A 20,776-nucleotide genomic window follows, 5' to 3' on the forward strand; every position below is an offset into this window, starting at 1 on the left:
TCAGAAGAGGATACACTCATTTAGAGTTGTATCGTATTATCTTTAATCTAAATAGTATTTGTTTTTTTTTATTTGCTACTTCTTATTGCTGTTGATTAAAAAGCTGAAAATGATTACATAAAAAAAAAAAAAATTAATTCACTAAGGAAAAAAACATCAGATTAGTAAAGTGACCAAAGCTGGTTTTGTTTGGTAGTAACGTCTACCTGAGGGTTTTTTGTTTTTTTTTACAAGACCCATCATGTAGGACTGCTCTGCTGCATCTCAATGGTGATTCTTTCAGGTTGGCTAAACTTGGCTCTTTTCAGGTGTTCTTTGCATTAAGATTATGATGCGAATTATGATCTTTCATAGGACTGAAGTATAATTTGTTCTTTCTATTCCTCATCAGTTGCAAACAACAAATGAGCTTAAAGGTGTCCGAGTGATTATAGGCAGAGATGGGAACCCATACTAAGATCAGGTTGATACCGGCATCATTCTTGGTCTCGATACTGAAGTGACTAATTGATGCAGATAACATGGTACTATGTTTATGCACGTCAGTAATTAAGTGCTCCTATAAAGGTTCTCTGTCTGTCAATTCCTTCTCATATATGTCTATGAGTTTCATGGTGATTGGGGAAAAACAAACTCCTTGTTGCCCTGAGGAGCAACAAGGATAATCTCCAGCTACATAAGCTAACTTCAATTTAAATGGTTCATTTAATTTGTTAACTTTCAACATCTGAAAGTGATGGAGCAGGAAGAATTTGCTGTGTGAATGTTATAGTTACAACTCAGAAATATTAAAAGGGCTCACAGCACTGATGAAATCAATACAAATGGCTTCAGAATATTGCCTTTCTATTTTCTTTGCTTAATAGATAGCTGCATAAAAACAGTTCAATAAGGAGGGATTTTGTCACTGGATGAAGCATCTTTTTAGACCATTTGAGAAACATTTACGTCACAGCAGCAGCCTCGTAAAGCCCCCCCATCACTTCCTCAGTCTCAGCAGTCTAGATTCAATTCTATAGGATCTAATTCAGGCATAACAGAATCACTGTGACTTTAATTAAATAATCATTAATCGTACTGATAATAAAACTGACTGAATTGCCACAGTGCCTGTGTGGATGTCTCACACTATCCTCAAAAATCTAAACATTGTGAATGAATCCAAAGGAGCAGAGCTGTTAGATGAAGCAGGGACATTTTCTCTCACTAAACTGAGCATCTTAGTCAATATATCATCCTGCAAACCACACAAAGTAACAAACCAGTTAAGTCAATGAAGAGGTTATGTATATCGATACCGATGCTGCACATTTAACAACCCGTCGTGCAAGGGAGCACTTTGCCTCTCTTCCTAGCAATAAAATAGTGGTTAGGATCTCTTCAGGATCGCCGTATTTCTCTTTATACAACTGTCACATTTCCTCTGCCTGTAAGCTGGGTGAATACTTATACATCTGCTCAGGCAGAACCCACAGTGGAAGGATTAAGGGCTGGGATGACAAGGGAGGGCATAAGGGGAGATGAATCTGTAACAAGTTTATTGCTGTGGTCAAGATTCCAAAGGTTACCAAGGAGTCAGGTTTGACATGTGCTATAAAAACAGCACAAAAAAAGGAAAAAGGCTTTCTTGTAAGAAATAATGCCCCAAGGAGGGAGAGTGGAGGGTGAGTATCTTATCCTGCTGACCGAGATAAAAGCGTTTCCTGTTTCACAGAATAGCAGAGTTTTAGTTCTTGTACAACAAAGGATTTGTGGACCAATCTCTACTTTATGTTTCCTGCTCTTCAAACTGCAGCTCCTTTTATATGAATCTGGTTCCAAAACTTATCTAAAGCAACGCTATTTGAACTTCAGTGATGGCGCTTTAATGTAAACTCGCATGGACATAAACGGGGCATTGTTCTGTGAAATGCTTGATCATAAGCATTGGGAATATGCATGGGTTTCTGTCAAAATAACATGCGGAAACATTTTTTTTACCGATGCAATATCAGCATATCTGACTGACGGTTTGGTCAGATAGGATCTACCAAATTCTATCAGGACATCTGACTGGCAGCGGAAGAGGAATGCCACCTCCATTCACTCCCAGCAGGATGTCAATCATTTGTTCCATTCAACTGGAAGACAATTGTTCAATGCCAAAGCATATAATACTCTCTCACCTAAATCTGAAATTCAGTGCCTGCGGCACACAAAGATATAGTGTTTGTATAAACTTGTGTGACAGGTGGAGCTGCACCTCGTCATCACAAACTCAAGGTGAAAATCACTGTGTGGCTTTTTTTTTTTTGTTTTTTGTTTTTTTCAAAAGCACAGATTTGAAACAGTCCACTGATAATGTTCTGATAAAAAAAACTGTGTTTTCATGAATTGATAAGAAAACTATATCTGTAATAACTTGCAACATGATTTATATCCCATTTTGTCAGGTCACAACCACAAACTTTAATCCATCATCACTAAAACTAGTCAGTTACTGCGCAACTGCAAAGATTGAGCTTCAGCCTTAATGTTTTGTAGTATTCATTACAGTAATTATATGTAATAACAGTTTTATTTATTACAAATGCTTTCAAATTTAACTATTATTTCGAGTATTTTTAAGTGATGCAGAGCTCAACAAACAGAAGTACTGCTCAAAAAAACTTATTACTTATTACCAAGTATGACACTTCAGCACACTAGTTACTTGAAGTGCTTGCAAACATACAGCTAAAAACCTCACAGCCATTGATTTATGTTCTACCGTCAAACATATTATCTATCAATGCCCTCCTAGAACCAAGGGTGTGAGAAATGATTCAAACAGAAAATACAACAATCACAGGTTTTTGGTTTCTGTCACAGCTCTTATCAACAACAAAACTATGTTTGTTTTTCCCCCCACAATAAATAAAGACAACAATTACCAACCCCTAATGCTAACCCATCAAGACACTGATGACTGGTAAAGAAAGCATAAATAGTAAGAGAGTTAACAGTATAACTATTAGCTCTCTGCTAAACTGGCCTTTACACTAACAAACACAAGGCATGGCAGAAAAGGAAGCCAAAAGAAGCTGTTTACCAAAAGCCATGGAGAAGGACGCACATATGTGTTTCTGTAGGTACTCTGGTGAGTTGAGACCATAATGCAGCTGTATCATGCTAAACAATAACAATAAACATCACCCTGAATTCAGCATCTCAACTATAAAACTGTAACTTTTGAAATTGGGGATGAATCCCTCCTTATATCCTTGAGACTTATACATTTTTCAGGGGATCATGACTAGTTTATCACTACAGATCTTATGTTGCACTAATCATACCCCAGATTAATGCTGCTTCTCATTTCTACCGTTTGTCTTCCTAGCTGTTGTTTCAGCTGCTCTTTCTTGCCCTTTCCCCTGCATGATCTCTGTTTTTCCTCACTTAACTTTTGGGTTAAAGGAAGAACATATTCTCTAGGACGGAAACCCTTCCAGAGAAAAAGCTTGTAAGGTTACAAATGCAGCTTAATATATTCTTACCTCAGATCAATGCATATATATGCAAAAGTTTGCTCTGGCTATTTTATTTTCTGCAACAAAGGAGTCCCTTTATTTCATCTTCACGCTGCGCGTCGTGGATAGCTTTTGGCCAAGACATTTTTAGCTTAGTTTTTCTTTTCACTGCTGCAGTGGGAGAAACACCATCAGGTTGCAGCGGCACAAAGTTTTACAGCTTTGGCTGTACAGAACGTACATTTTACAGATGGAGTAACTCGCTGTACCAGGGATGTATCTTGAGCTAGTTAGGTTGAAACATATCTTTCAGCTGCTTAATGATATTGACGCCTGTTGGAGGATCGTCGGTATCCAGGTCAATCCAGACATCACTGGGTCCGGCATCGTTTTTGATTTGTGTGTGTGTGTTTTTTAAGCTTGTTTCTCTGTTCATACAACCATAGATTTGCATTTTAGCCAGCGATCCATATTTGGAATATTTTAAAGGTAAAAGACATTAAATATGATAAACACTGGTTTGCTAGCCAAGAACTAAACTGTGCTCTTAGAGAAGAAAAAAAAAAAAAAAAAAGAAGAACGCACAGCAGAGAGTAGCGAAGATGATCTTCTTCGTCTAAATCCAAAAACGTCAACATTAGTAGCTACACATCGCTGTGATTTCTTAAGGGCGAATTTCCTGCATTATAAAAACAGGATTTGCGGGGATGGATCAGATAATGTGCTATTCACGCGATGAGGCAGTGAATTTCAGGCCCTGATCATGTTGGGATGTTTAGTTTAAAAGATACAAGGTACTTAGAACTGCTGTGCAGATGGAGGGAGATAAAGATAAATGATTTACAATTCTAGAAGAAGATGCTGCAAAGGATTTGATTCTAGGGTAGAGTTGAACCTTCCAACAGGAAAACATACCTAAATATGAGGCCAGAGCCACAACAGGAGGCCTTTGATTAAGTATTTTGATATATTAGAATGGTCTAGTCAAAGTCCAAATTATTTACAATGATTTAGTTATTTTGGCTTACATTCAGGTTCAATGTGCACTCCACTTTAAAATCTCCTCCTTCTACCTTACAGCAATAGGATATCATATGTGTAACCAATAAAATAACAGCAAGGGAAATATCTGATTGGATAGATTTAAAGAAAAATAAGGAACTGTGGTGTGCGCCCATGTTTAAAATAAAGAGAAAAACTCTGCTTCACATAAATTTTGAGTTTTTGAAGGAAAAAGTCTGCCTTCTTTTTTTTCCCTTATAAAGCTTTCTGTAATAGCTCTGAGACTCTTGAAGGCAAATAACATTTAAGGAAATGTTCCCAAGCAACCAAATTTCAACTTTTACCAAATGCTACAGCTGCTGTAATCTTTTCTGAGCCTTACCTATGCAGTAGCAGAGAATGATGGAGAGCACCACTGCTATGGCCACGGCGATCAGGGCTGTGCATTTCCAGGAACAGTGCTTAGGTGACTTCTTGAACTTGAAAGCCCCCCTGGACAGCGTGTTTCTGGGCAAAGGGCGCGCAGGTGTAGAGTACATGGTTCCTGTTGCCATGGTGTACCCAGGGGCAGTGGCGCCAAAGAACGGTGTGGTTCCTGTGCCGGTTTTAAACAGAAAGTGCCTGCAGAAACAAAAATGTACAATATAGTAATCATTACACTTCTTGTTCTATAGTATTTTCTTAAACAATAATAACTCAAATAAATTTGAATTTAATCTTACCGGCCTAAATCTAAATATGCTGATTAACTTAAACATATTTAACTACACTATAAAGTCCCACATGGACTGCTCTACAGAAGAGCCTCGCTTATAATCTAATATCCTTATACTGAGAAAGGTGGACCAAAATCACCTCATAAAAACAATAATCTCCCTTTTGCCCTTTTACAACCGGGCCTTTGCTAATAGCCCATTATACCTGGGGTAATTAACAGGGTTTAATCAAATGCACCACAGAGTGATGGTCTTATTAACTTTTAAACCCCACGTGAAAAGCTCTTAAGTAAATGAATTAAGTCTTGTTGCCACACTTGCCACTACTTAGAGATTAATACCCAAATGCCTTCCGGCTTATGGGGACAGCCGGGGAAACTGAACAAATTGACCATGGTTTCCACACATTATACCAGTCTGCAGCTGTATTATGATACTGCTTGATATATATGAAATAATTTATAAAAATTCAGTCTTATTTTTTTTCTTTTGTTTTATTTTTAATACCTCAAATAATAAGTAGTTTCAAACTACAGGTTTAAATGAATCCTACATTGCTCTCTTGCAGTTTATCAAATTGCTTATGTGAGTTTAAAAGACAGAAACAGCAAAACAGAATGTATCATTAATGTGAAGCATAATAAACCAACAGTAAAAAAAACACCAAAACAAAAAAAAAAAAAAAGAATAAAGAACTGTCATATCTCTTTTAGGATAAAAAAAAAAAAACTTCAAATAAAATCATGAAAGACCTGTTTCAGGTTATTTTATTATTCAGGAGAGGCTGCATTGAATCAACACTTCACATGCTCTCTTGCACACATTCCACCTTAGGGTGCCTCTCCAGCTCCAGCCCCATCCCAGTTCTGCCTGTTCAACTGGAACAATATGGTTTGTGGCTTAACAGCGTCCTTCAAAATGTAAAAAAGGTCACAATTTTCCAGATCCACCAAAATAATCCTACTCTGTTTGAACCAGGCATTTACATACAATTGGAATAATATATAAACTTTTTACACATTTTATGTCAGGCAGACATTAAAATCTAATGATCAAATTTATATTTGCTACATGCCAAATATGAGTTATTTCACAATGCTTGATCAAAAAACATTTAGTTGAAATTGACTTAGAATTTTATCCCAGTCGTACTAATAGACTTGATGTAATTAGATTTGCTTCTTTAAATGCTTACTCACAGTCTGTGGATCGTAGATCAGGGCTGCATGAAATATTGCTTCAACATTACTATAAGATCTTCTTTCAAAACAATACCATCTGTCTTACACAGAGCATGTCCCTGCTGAAAAATAAAAACAAGACTTTTATGTTTTCTATTTCATGTAACCTTTTATGCAGGGACCAGATAGCCTTTAAAGTCTTCATACTTGTGATAATAACAACTATTCTTTGCTGTCACAGTAATTCCAAGTTAGGAAGAGTTCCTGTGCATTTGAATTTCCCCCTTTTTACCCTTCATGTAATTCTGGTCATTATGGTCAAAGGCCTCAATTTTATTTTCTTTAGACAACAGGACATGTGTCTAAGTACCAGACATGGGCAATGTGGAGTCAACAAGTCATCTCCATGTCATGTATTTAATCTACCCAGCCAATTAACCAGGTGAGTCCAATCTGCACAGGTTAATTCACGGTGAAGATTGGACTCACCTGCTTCAGTGGCTGGGTAGAACAAATACATGACATGGAGATGACTTGTTGACTCCACATTGCCCATGTCTGCTAAGTACACTAACAAACTGCAATGCAATCTTTTAACACTGCATTTGGAGCTTAGGCTTCCCTTTAACTGAGGGGGCCTTTCAGAAGTCTAGTACAGGACAATTCCAGTACGGGTCACCAGGTTCAGCCCCAGGCTAAAGCCCAGTCTTTTGTTTTTATTATATTTTATTTATTTTTTTTTACCAAAACAACAATTTTTTGATTATTCTCATATTCTTTACAAAACAGTTTCAAAATATGCAATTTCAAGCAATAGAAAACTGTAACAAAGGTGAGAGTCTTCATTTCAGTTCAATTTCATTTCAATATTTTGAATTATCCAATCATAAGGCTATAAAAACACAATCTGGGTATCTTGGCTTCCCTTAATCCCTCAATGTGATTCTAATGTACTAATCCCAAAGAATCCATTGTTTCCTGAAAGCCATTTTAGACTTTAGGTGAAAAGCAGTTTTTATCACTTAAATATTACAGCTAATATTTCGGCCAACTCTAATCTTAGAACCATGATTCATGCTTTTATTTATCATTTATTTTTTTGATATCAGGCAGAATGATACACATTACTCTTATTTTGGCCTCTCTGCACTGGCTCCCCATCAAATTTCAAATAGATTTCAATCATTTAGTATTGACTTCAGAGCCTTGCAGGGTCTGGCTCCCAGATATGCCTCTGGTTTGTTGTTCTTCTGCACCTCGGGTCGCTGTCTTCAGTCCTCTGGTCAGAATATTCTGAAGAACCCAAAGACTTGCTTGAAAAATCAGAATATACCTCTTTCGAGCGGTTGCTCCAAAACTTTGGAATGCTTTATCTCTGCCCCTTTGTCTGACCCATTTTACTTTTTTTTTTTTTTTTTTTTCCAGAAAGCAGCTGAAAATTAAAATTTCCTTAACTGGGCATTAATTGCTTTTTATTTTTCTATTTAATTTCAACTATGTTGTTCCTGATGTCTTTTGTGAAGCAGTTTATTATTTTGCCACATAAATATGTAAAGTTTCTTCTTCGTCTTCTTTTAAAAGTATATTTAAAAATATCTCTTTGGCTGTGTCCGAGCCTCCTGCCCTAACCCCTATATAGATCACTTTATAGTAGTTATGCCATTTTATATGAGAGTCCGAATGTCTAATGAATGAAAAAGTAGTTGATTAAAAATTTCCCACAATGCACCTTGAAAAGTAGCATTCATCCATGATCACTAGATGAGCAGAAATATTTGTTTGGGGGCAAGAAAGAACAAATCTTTCTTGCCCCCATGGTGTGGAACACACACCATGCAGGGAGCTGGAGTCACATGACCAGATGGCAGAAAAAGCAGGTTTTATGTGTCCGAGCGGTCAGTCAACTAAGTTCACTATCTAGTCCACTATATAGTCCTTGCTCTATATAGTGATGTTCGGACACAACCGCTGTAAGCCTCTTATCAAAATTATTTTTAAACCTATCTGACCTTAAAAAGAAAACAGCTGAATCTTAACTATTGTCAGGAAGAATAATTGAATTTAAAGATTACAAAGTTTAATAAGAAATAGCAGCGAATAACAAAATACACTCTTATAAAAACTTAATTAGACCAATGTATATGAAGTTTTGAAAGATTTCCAGACACTAATGTCTTTGTTTCCAGTGTAATCACATGTTTAGATAAACCAATGTACCGATAAACCCATTTGCTCATCAATTATTTGTGCAGCATCTGTGAAGTATCTGTGTAGGCTTTCTAAGGGCTGTGATTCTTTACTAAAGAGCTTGAAATTTGGCAAACAGAGCAGAAAATCTAAAGCAGAAGGCTGCAAATTCATGGAGATCCACTTAATAGTAATTAGAGGAGCTCTGAAGGTTTCTAAAGTGCTCTGTTTCTGTTATCTAAACACTTCAGTGTAAAAGGATGTTCTTTGGAAAGTTGATTTAAGCATCTTCGCAGAAAAAAAACAACAACAACAACAACAAAAAAACATATATGTTCAACATGAGGCAATTCACACATTTCAGTGTCGAGGCTGATATTTAGGTGTTGTTTGTCTCCAGTGAGGATATCTCTGAGGTAAATCCTGCTCTGATCAATTCTTGACTAAAAGAACAAATGTCAGATTTGGATCGTTGAGCTCTTCGATGCCCCTCGACTGACACGTGTCTTCACGATCAGACAGGGATTCCATTTAAAGGTTACGGAGCCACACTGATGGAATGACAATGCAACAGCTATCTGCAACCAGGAAATGTTCCAATTCCTCATTCTAGAACAATCTGATCTGTAGCTCTAGTGCCAGACTCCATAATATGAAATTGGGTATGAATGAGGTCAAAACTTGCTCAACAGCAGAGGCGGCAGCCTTGTAGTCAGACTCACAGGCAAATAGACCCTGCTGTCGGGGGAGTTAAGTGTAAGTAGAAGCAATCTGATGAGGTAGATAGACTGGTGGAGTTGTGCACACGTGTGCAAGAAGAATCGGTACTCTATCTGTAAAAGGTGAATGCCTAATGCATGTTGGGTAGATAGTGCAGAAACAGTGTTGCCTGGAAATAGATGCACTGAAATCTTTGCAGAATCTTATTTAAGCAATGCTATGAATATATTATTTTCTTATGGCCTTCAATTTTAAGGCAGCTGAACTTAAAATAAATAAATAAAAAACAGGAAAAGTCTACACAATACGATGAAGCAATATTAACATACGGTGCCAAACAAAAAATATTCATACCAACTGGAAAAGGTTGGATTTTTCTCTGTTGTTGCCTCCAACTTCACTGCATTTTATTGGAATTTCAAATAAAAGGCCAGTGCAATGTTGTTCATACATGTGAATGAGAATGAAAATACTGCATGTTTTTCATATTCCTTCGGCAAGTAACAATTTAAAAAAAATGAGATATAGATGTGATTCCCTAAACAGATACGTTCCATTTCCATGTTAGTCCATTTGTTCCAAAGCACAAAAGGCTTTTTTTATTGCTTTCTTTGACCAACTCCTGTGTTTCTCTGCCATTTATATAATACATATTGTCAACATTTCATCTCTCCTGTGCTGTGTATCTATGCAACTCCTTAGTAGTTACCATTTCCTTATCCTGATTGCTTCTCTGATTAATCTTTCTCATTCCAAATTAGGGGATCTTCCATGTTTTGGAAGGCTTTAAGATTGAGGGGTTGGACAGAGACTTTCACAGATCGGGAAAATGTTTTGGAACTTATCTCTGCTTTAGATTTGTCCACCCTTTTGCCACTGAGCTGTCTATTGAGTTCCTTGGCATTAATGAAGCTGGTTGTCCTCTCATGTTCTCTATTATACCAATAGCCATAAGCAGAACAGCTAAATACCTATACTGTAATTTAACTTAAGCTCTCCTTTGTTTCCTTATTAAATGTCTTCTGAGGACAATTGAATGCATAATATATTTTTTAGGCACCAAATGAAAAAAGGGCTAATTAATATAGCTGCATGCTGCCTGTGTCGAAATCAAATTTGAAAAATAGTTTAAAATACATGTATTATTTACCTTCTACTTCACAATTATTCACCTCTTTGTGTTATTCTGCCAGGAAAAGAAAAAAAAAATCCCCATAAAATCCTGGGGAAAATGGGAAAAGTTCTGATGATAAAGACAGTTTTGAAAGCTACACTAAGATACTAAAAATGTAACTGAGATTAAATAAACAGAAAGACGCGTTTTAAGAAATATATGCAAGAAGAAAAGACAAATGGTTATTTACACCTAGAAACCAGAGAATGAGAGATGCACCAGCGTCTGAAACAAATTCCTTCTTTGGACATTTATTACACTTGACATTTAAAGTACTTCTCATGTCGATGGCTTTCATGTTACCCTTCTTTCTTTTAAGAAAAAATACACACTGAAGGGGTCTGAAGATAAACTCCTGTTGGACATGATTAACAAACAGCAGACTAGTGTAAATGTCTTCTCCTATAGACACTGAATGACCAGCTGTAATTGATTCCAGTCAGTGTGATGCAACATGGCACATTACTATGCTAATCCAGCCAGTGGTGTGTTGTGAGTGAAAGAGAGGGAGAAGGAAGAGAGACAATCAGGAGAGTGTGAGCAACGCAGAATGAATGGCTGTTTGTCGGTGAGATCGAGCATGTTGGTTTGCACGCCTGTCTATCCCATTGAGGAGCCTAAAACACAAAAGCGGCAGCCGGCCTGGTCTCTTCTGCACTCACAACATTGCTTGTCATCATGATGACATTTAAAAACATGCTCAATGAGGACAAAAGACTAAACAGGGAGTGGGTGGATGAGTCCATGGCTAAGCTCCAGCTGTAGGGGCGAGAGAGCACAGAAGAAACAATAAGGATGGAGCGCTTTAGAATGTGTAATCTGCATGTTCACCAGCACACTGTGTTAGCCCTAGAAATTCAAGGTTAGCGCTGGAATAATCAGGTTGATTCATATATGGTTTAAGAATGACCACAGATGTAATATGACATTGCAGTGACTTGTTTTCATACTTGCTGTCCGAGTGGTCTCCCCATTAATGCACCACCTGCCCTGTTGACAGGGGGTCTACTAGCAGGTGCTGGGATGCTGTGGCTAGATCTGCACCATGTGACTGTATTTCAGTGTCATCCTGCCCAAAGAAAGCAGCGGGGTACCACCTTGAATCACAGCAACAGAGGGTCTTGATTATTTGCACGAAGGGTTTTATCATATTTATTAGTCTGATTGTGTTTGACCAAGCAACAGTTTAGCTCCTTTGTACATAGACTGATCAGGCATAACATTATAACAACCTCTTCTTTCTATATTATACAGTTTGCTCTGATCTCCCCCAACCTTCCCATCACCACTGTTAATTTGATGCATATACAAACTTTGTATGACAGCCTCTAATCTACAGGCCACCAGCATAATTGCGTTTAACTCTTTATCATAGACTCTTTTGTTTTGTGAGGTGGTTTTCTAGTCCATCCCTTTTTTTGTGGTGTTATATTACAGATGACTTTACTCCATGTTTCTCCAAATAGTTTACAGGTTCACAAGCTCCAGGGATCCTGCTTTTATAAATTCAGAAAAGCTTTATGCGAAGTTCACACCGGACATGCTTTGGGCAGCAAAAAAGCCCCTGCTGCTTCTTTTTTTAAGCTTGTACACATTAAGGTCAGAGTATTTGTCACAGTCCTGAAGTGCGTCCAGTAAAATGTGTCCAGATGCGTCCGATGATCCTCCTGTGTTCAAAAGGAAGACAGTGGCTTTGTTATATTTGCTGTGATAAGCTGATAAAAACTAGTTTTAATATATTTTTGAGCAAGAAATTCCATCTTATAATATTGTCTGTGCAGAAAGTATTATTTTGTTGTCGGAGGCACACAGATTGCCACATACTGGCGATGCACTGTCACTGGGAATCCCCACAAGCAGTCTGGGGGTTTCTTCTACAGTTTGTCGCGGCTGTAAGAAGATGTAATTTTTTTTCATGTACGTGGCTCAAACTGCAAGCACCAGATTTATAAAAGCAGACATATTTTGCAGGTTCTGGTTTCGACATTTTAAGTTAATTTAGGCATTAATAAAATGTTTCAGAGGAGCTATTATACAGTAGTGCATCAGACGGACATCAGCAGGGCTATGTCTGTCTCCTGGCCTGTTCCCAGATCAGCTTCTGTGATTGGTTGATGTGGCGTGTCGAGCAGCAAAAGTTAAACTTTTCCAACTCCAGCATCTGCTGCTTGTGAAGAGCATCATGTGCCTCAGATGCTCACAAGCTCATGAGCGCTGCTTCAGCTGCTTCAATGCATCAAGATGCACTGCTTCTGCTGCTTCAGATGGCCTGCAGGAACTTTTGAGGCGACTTGATGTGCGTCAACCATTGACTTGTAAACCAGCTGTTCAATCACGTGCGGTGTGATGGTAGCAATATGGCAACATACTGGACACTGCCTATATAGTGCAGACTGGTTGGTCTTTGCAGCTAGCAGTCTCCATCAGTGCGATAGAAATTTAGCCCTTATTTTGACATTTTGATTTAAGTTGCTTTGTTTTATAATAGTATTCTAAGAATGAGGAGATGTTCTGTAAGTGTACCTGACAACAGAAACTGTTCACATTTTAGGGGTTCTCAAAAACGAGAGAGCGTAGATAAAAGATATCTTTCCCATTTTGACTGAGTTATGAACACACTTCCACCTCATCTAGCCATCATAAACTAGCCCCTTCTCAATCTCGTTTGAAAAGTTACATATTTTTTCTGCTTCTATTTAACTTTTTTGTTGTTATGTTATTTTACTTACTGCCTAACAGACTCCACCCACTTAATGAAAAGAATCTGTCAGTCGTGAGTGTGTTATGTCCCATCAGTGCATTTTAGACTGTCTTCGAAGTCTTAACTCTAAGACAATCGTCCCGTAGGGTAATTCTGAAGGACTACTAGGGCAAGGGTGGTTCTGCTTTTATGTGAATAACTGTTTTATTTGACTAATCCTTTATACTACTCCAATTCTACTTTCAAAAAGAGATACTAAAAAGTTTGAAACAGAACATATGGAAAGGATGTGAAACGTTAACAGCAGCAGTAACAGTTTGTAAAGTTGACTTAAAAATAACAGGAAATGTCAAAGAACTCTGAAACTGCCGGAGATGTGTTTGCTTGGCACTAAAGATGTTGGCAAAATAAATAAGAGGAAAAACACATCAGAAGAAGATAAAAAATACATCTTGAGGATTACTACTTTGTCTACACCAGCATACACTTTGGCTGGTAACCAGCAAACACTTTGAGCTCCTCTCAGCTCGGCGGGGCCTGCTGGCTGGTATCTCACACATGACTAATCAGTCCTGGTGCAATCATGACACAGTGACTGGCCATACACTGCAAAAAAAAAAAAAAAAGTTCAATTTCCTCCCTCTGATGTGGAGCGTGACTGAGTCATGATTTACATGTGCGTACCACACACTTATGTCCACACATACGCGCAGACAAAGAGCAAATCCCACAAACTTGAATTACCACTCCCATTCTTTCTTACCCTCGAGAACAATTCCAGCCCTTTTTCAATCAGGAAAATGAACTGTCTGTGGGACACTGTGGCGCGTGATGATTTTAGAGCCGGGACATAATTTCATTTCACCAAAGGACTCCCTTGACACGTGAATCCAATGAGGATTGACAGTACATTTATAACAGCAGTGTGCAGCTCGGAAAGCCTTCAAGAACTGATTCAGAAATATCATAACGACGGCCATATTCCAATCTCATTGAATTTAAGAGCATAATTATGAAGTGGGCTCCAATGGACATTCAAATGTCAGAAAAGATGCACACCTTAATGTATTCAATGCAGCAAGTACACTCTAGAGCTTCTCCCTTACAAGATAATAGCATTAAAAATACAAATTTCACTCCCTGTTGTATGAACTATTTAAAACAAAGGATTAAGTATTGCTGAAGAATAATTGCCCCGTATGTGTATTGGTCTCTAGTGAGAGAGACAAAGACTCAGCTTCTCATTATACAAAGAAATTCAATGGGATATCTAATTGAAAGAAACAAAAAAAAACTATTTTTGTGGAGCTGAGTGGTGAGTAAGATAAACCAGCAGGATGAATTTAAAGTGCTCCTTTCTTTTATTCATAGCAATGTCTCCTCAGTGCTCGAGATCATCAAGAAGAATCTCAGCTCTGCCTGATGCTACTTTTGACACACTTTTAAAATAAAACAGAATAAGTCTTAAGTTTGTTTCATTTTACACAGTTAGGTCAAGGCTATTTAAAAAGGTCAGACTGCAACAGGATGGCATTGATACTCCTCATCAAGGTGGAGTCTGTCTGGTATAATCTGATCCAAGGCAGGTTATTTTAATGTACTAATCTGTGTTTATGTTTGAAAATTTACTTAACAATAACACATGAGGTCATTCTTGAATTGCCAAGCCGAGTCCATGTCTTGATATTGGACAAAAGCTGAATCTGTCTCTATTACTGTTAAAGTATTTGTGATGCATTTTTACAAACCAACAAAAAAAATAAATAAATAAATAAGTGGTGACCTGAATGATTTAATGGCTTTTTATGAGTTGGTGTAGTTGTTGGTGGTTTTTGGCAAGTAGGATCTTAGGCTCACCGTCATAATTACAAGGATTTTCAAGACTTAGAGTGGAGAAAAAAAAAGAGGAAAAAAAGAAAGAAAAGAAGAGAAAAAAGGAGAAAAAGGTAAAATAAAAAGAGAAAAGAAAGGGAAAAAATGAAAAAAAGGAGAAAAAAATCCTTGTGTGCAATATTGCAATCAGGATAGACCACATGGGTGCACACATTAATGTCAAGGCTGTGCCTCTAAACAATTCATTAACCAGGTGAATAGAATTCTGCTTATTGATGCTACAAAACTGAAGCAGATTTCATTGAGTGGTTACTGGGACATACGGCTCCATAGGCTTCTGTACAGCTGCTGCCTTATTCTGAGAAGCTCACTAACATCACCTTTACCAGTGTTGTTGTTGTGGCTTTTGTTGCTTGTTTGCTCTTTTGTTTTCGCTGTGCCCATTTGCAGGAGCTCCTATAGGTTCTCCACCTGGATTGCCCACAAAGAACAGTTGCTTTTTTTTGAGACATGTTAGTTGGTTGTATAATTTTTGTTGTCTTTTTTTTGTCTTTTTTCTCTTTCGGTTCCTATCCAAAGGATCTCTTTGCTTTCCACTGCTCTTCTATCTTCTGTCTCTGTCTGGTTCGACATTATCAATCACATGTAAATTTGGTATGGAATGAAAAAAAGAATAAGGAACATAGGGAAAAAAGATTTAATTGTCTAAAATGATTGAGCTCAGGGAAAAACGTGGGTCTATCATGATGATGTAAGGGAGTGGAGGATCATTTAATTCTGGCAGAGGCAGATTTAGGAAATTTGGGACCCCAGACAAAGACAGGAAGGGGGCCCTCTGAATTGAGAAGACAACACATAAAACAGACCCATTATACAGATACAGAAATTGAAATAGAATAGACATACATTTTTTATTTCTAAGTTTTTGTCCCTCTCTTCTTGTCCCTTTTCTTGTTGTTTTCCTCTCTATGTTTTGAACTCAGCTGGAATGAAAGGAATGAAAGATTTTCATGACAGCAGACAAGATAGAGTAGAGCAGGAGGGGGGGTTACGAATCTACTTGCTCGGGAGAGCAGAGTTCAGTGCTTTCATATGTTGTCGCCAAAGTCTCCAGTAGCAGAAAAAAAGTCACTAGATTCTGCATTAGGCGGGTTTAAAAAAAAATAAAAAGTGCTACAGGAGTCTTAAAAGTTGTTAAATATAACTAGAAAAGCGCTAAGTTAGCATCATTTGTTTTCAAATGGTTTGCTGCTGTCTGTTTGGAGCTTACTGAACATGTCCAGCAAAAGGACTGATCCAATGTGGTGGACACTGAATGGGATGAGACACACTTAATATAATATGCATTCTGATGGCATTTTAGCCGAGGGTGTTTTTATGTAAATTGGAATAGTTGTATTAACCATACATGTAAACAGAGTTTAGCCTTTATTATTTAAAATGAAAGCAAAAGCAAAGCTATTTTCTGTGCAGTAATCTGTCAATAATATTTTCTTGTTGTCAAGTTGTAAAGACTAGTTTTTGCATAACAGGTGATAAACCAGATAATTTCCATTTTATTTAAAGCAGTTATCGGATTCCTTGTTAATATTTCCAATAGTTAAACATTCTCTGTTGCACAGATCTCTCTTGTGGTCACTGCCCTAAAGAAGATTTATGCTAATTTTGTGCATCTAGAAATAATTACATTGTTTTTAATGATGGATTTTTAAAAATCTATTTGTTTATGCACATAATGGCCCTGAGACATTGTCAAGGTACAAGCTAAAGCTATTAAGGTCTGTTTTGCATGTTTGCTGTTTTCAGTAATCATTGAAAGAAGAAATTCTCCCCTTACAGATGAGACCATAAGACCTAAATATGATAAAAAAAATTCTTGCCACATCAATATTAACAGAACTGTGGTAACAGCTCTGATGAATCTGCACACAACAACATTGCTGATACATCCTCCTGATAAAACATCCCAAATAAAGGTAGTCTCTAACAGTTTATAGTCTTCATAAAAAAGAGAAATAAAAAAATATATATAACTAGAAAAGAGCATGTCCAAAGCTTTCTTGATATTGAGACCATCTTAGAAGGGAGGCACACAGGGGGAAATCTACAGAGGAGTCAACCATTCACAATATTTTCTATTGTAGATTGTTTGGGATTGGCAAAAAGAACAATAAACATTTTGCGTTGATCCCTCCTTCCTCATTATTATGAACTTGACATTACCTCTTATAGTCAGTTGGATGTCTAGTTACATTCATATATGTAGATGCATGGGTGGAAAATTCAAAGCAGTGTCATTTTTATTTTAGTTGTCCTAATCTATTAAAGGACTTATCTCTTGAGCGTAATGTTCTTTAGCTGCAAGAGGAAAAAAAGCCTAATCCCAGCTCTGTTTTAAAACAGCTTTGACGGTATGATCACAGCAGGATTAGGGACTTTAGTCCATCACCATAAAATAATGATCAGTGGTTACACAATGCAGCCCCTTCACTCATTCAAAGCACACTAAAAGCTAGCTGGTACCGAGTCAAATTAGCCCCCTCGTGCTTTGAAGACCAATACTTCTAGGGGAGGTTACACACACATATTTCATTACTGCTAATTGCTGTAGAAGTAGTTAAAGCTGTCATATGAGTGTTTTATTTTCAAAGGGGTCGTCATATCACAGGAAATATATTAGGCAAGATCATAACATTGTGAATCATTCTTGACACTTTTTTAATCAAATCCCTTGTACAGAATAATATACCGTGTGCACACATGAGCACGGCTGCAGAGCTGCATAAGAAATAAAGTCTGTGTCACTCTTGGACACCGAAATGAGATTCACTTCCCCAAGGTACCTGAAGCTATCCTCTACACACAGCTGCTGTTGCCTGGACTTTGCTGCCCCAAACCCCCTGAGGGCAGCCTAATGAGTACATTCTTGAGCTTCTGTTTACATTTCCCAACCCGGTGGTTTTCTTGACATCTGTAATTATGTTCTGAACCGGGTCTTCCCTTTTGGCCCTGTTGGATCGCAGCGGCTCTCGGATCCCACCCACTGACAAGCACTTGATTTAGAGTCCACCATGGTGATAGTGATTTATGCCTCGGCTGATGATAGGTGTGTACATATTGTTTTGTCGATACAGCTAAGACAGCTCAAGGTCATTGTATGGTTCGTGTTCAATCACAGCGCCTTCCTGGGAAAGCCAAACTGTCACTCTGCATCCCAGTGATCCCATCAGATCTTAAGTTCTAACTTCTTGCTGCCGCAGAATAATTTCAAAGTTTTCAATCAGGTGAGTCTCAGAAAGGGCGCCTACGGCTTGGCAGGCGAACATCAGGCTGGAATATATCTACTCTAAGCTATTTCTTAGGCAGAGTGCGATGCACCGCAACTCATTAGCCAAGATATTTCCAGCTTGCTGATTACCGTATTTTCATGACCATAAGGTGCACCGTACTAAAAGGCGCAGTCTCAGTTATGTGTCCCATTTCTGTATTTAACACACACATAAGGCGCACCGGACTATAGGGCGCGTTTTTTATATACAGGTACATGTCCTCTACTACCTTTAAATAGCTCTACTGCGTATTTAAAAATACAGCGGGGGCAAAACTGAGTATGACTGTGCTTTATTCATGTATTTATTACAAAGTATTAATCAAACCTGGCAGCTGGCCGTGAGACAGACACATCGCAGATGACACAGCGCTGTGATTACTCCTAAATTAACTTAAAATCCTGAAACCTGCCGACGGAATATGTTCGCTTTTATGGGTGCCTGCAGTTTAAATTATTTAGATGAAAAACACCTGCCATCCACCGCGTGAACCCGGAGGCTGCCCAGCCTAGAGGCTGCTGATGAAAGGATTTCTCCTGTCGGTGCACCGCTGGTATGTGGGGGTCTGAGCGCCTCCGACAGAAATAGATAATCTGGATGAACTGACTGCAATTATTAAGTTTTCAGGTGGACTTTCTCATTTAAAAACATATTAAAACTACTTTATTCCCACTGATCACAGCAAATATAGCTGCAAGATTTAGATTATTTAGATGAAAAAACACCTGCCAGCCACCATGGTGAAGAGGAGGAGACCCGCCCAGAGGCTGCTGTTGAATTAAGTTTTCTGGTAGAAAAATAGAGCGGGAGCAAAACTGAGTATGATTGTGCTTTATTCATGTATTTATTACAAAGTATTAATCAAACCCATCAAAGTCATCATCCTCTGTTTCTGAATTAAACAGCTGCGCTGAATCAGAAATGCCAATTTCCCATTCTTCGCTGTCAGAGTCACTTTCCGTGCAGCGCAGCTCCTCAGAAATAATGCCGGCTTTTGCAAAAGCTTGTACAACAGAGCCAGCAGACACGTTAGTCCATCTACAATCCATCTGCAAACGGTGGCGTAACTTGCCCGGCGCTGCCTTCCACTTATCCTGAAACTGTGGTCTCTGTCGGCCATCCATCGCTCCCACGCCGCTCGCAGCCTTACTTTGAACGGCCGCTTCACACCGATGTCGAGCGGTTGAAGCTCCTTTGTCAGACCCCTGGGATAACGGCGAGCACAGCGTTCATTTGATTCACCTTTTTTTTCTCATCAGCTGTGAGATGGGCACGCAGCGATGGTGATGCGTGGAAAAAACCACCTGTTCTCCTCACATACACCTCCCTCAGCTACGCTTTCATCATCTCCTCATCCACCCAGCCTTTTCCATTTGCGTTAATATCATATGTCATCAGAGCGCTGTGTCTGTCTCGCTGTCAGCTCCCAGATCAGCTTCTCTGATTGGTTGATGCAGCGTGTCCAGCAGCAAAACTTCAATTTTTCCATCTCGAGCAGCGGCAGCGCGTTGGCAGATGCTTAAACGCTCCTGCTGCTCAAAACGCGCTGCAGGACCTTTTGCTGCGCCTGTACGCGCGTCAACCATTGACTTTGCATGTAAACTCGCTGCTTCTGCTGCACCTGCTGGGTCCGGTTCACACCGATGTCGAGCGGTTGAACAGCGAGCACAGCGTTAATTTGTTTCCCCATGTTTTTCACATCAGCTGTGAGATGGGCATGCATGGAGTTACATATTAACAGCGATGGTGATGAGTGGAAAAAAAACACCTTTTCTCCTTACATTCAGCCACTCTTTCATCATCTCCTCAATGAGGTGGTCTCAAAAGTCGCAGTTACAACACACATAAGGCGCACCGCACCATAGGGCGCACTGCACATTTTGAGGGGAAAAAAAGACGTTTAAGTGCGCCTTATAGTCGTGAAAATACGGTAGATGAAATATATCTAATATTTCAGAAGAAACAACCTGGCTGAGGCACTAAATAGAATCTTGCAGAGCAGACTGTGATCTAGAACTAAAATTCACTTACATAGATTCTTGTTAAGCTATAGACTCTTTGATTTAACCGGCATGCTCTCTGCCGCTTCCATACTTCACACTAATCATGAACTCTCCTTCTCAGTGCCAGCTGGTCTTATATCTAGTAATCAGCCTTTAAGTGCAGGTGATTACAAAAGGCAGAGAAATCAGTGAACATTGTGGCCATTAATCAAACGCAACAGGAGTCGTAATATGTCATACCCAATTTGTGGATTAATAGTTTAACTTGATGAGAAGCTCTCCTTAAAACTGACTCAAAACTTAGCCACCCTTAAATATTTTAAATCCTAAAGTGATTTATCATTTCAGTGTCCCCTCCTGTTCGTCGGAGTGACTGTAAAACATTAATAAAATCATCAGCGATCAAGAATGGGTGTTGCTTTTTGTGCATTTCACAGCCCAG

At 38.5% G+C, this 20,776-nt stretch overlaps 1 protein-coding gene across 7 annotated transcripts in view; it reads right to left on the reverse strand.

Moving 5' to 3' along the window:
- The window catches only part of si:dkey-237h12.3 (teneurin-3), a 221,607-nt gene that overhangs the window by 110,946 nt on the left and 89,885 nt on the right, over positions 1–20,776 (reverse strand). For all 7 annotated transcript variants that reach the window (XM_038269103.1, XM_038269102.1, XM_038269109.1 and 4 more), the window contains one exon: positions 4,873–5,111. In XM_038269103.1, coding sequence (XP_038125031.1) covers positions 4,873–5,111 — 239 coding nt within the window. The remainder of the gene's footprint in view (positions 1–4,872; positions 5,112–20,776) is intronic.

Source organism: Cyprinodon tularosa, unplaced genomic scaffold, assembly GCF_016077235.1.
Source record: "Cyprinodon tularosa strain WSP-4 unplaced genomic scaffold, ASM1607723v1 ctg72, whole genome shotgun sequence".
Lineage (NCBI taxonomy): Eukaryota > Metazoa > Chordata > Actinopteri > Cyprinodontiformes > Cyprinodontidae > Cyprinodon > Cyprinodon tularosa.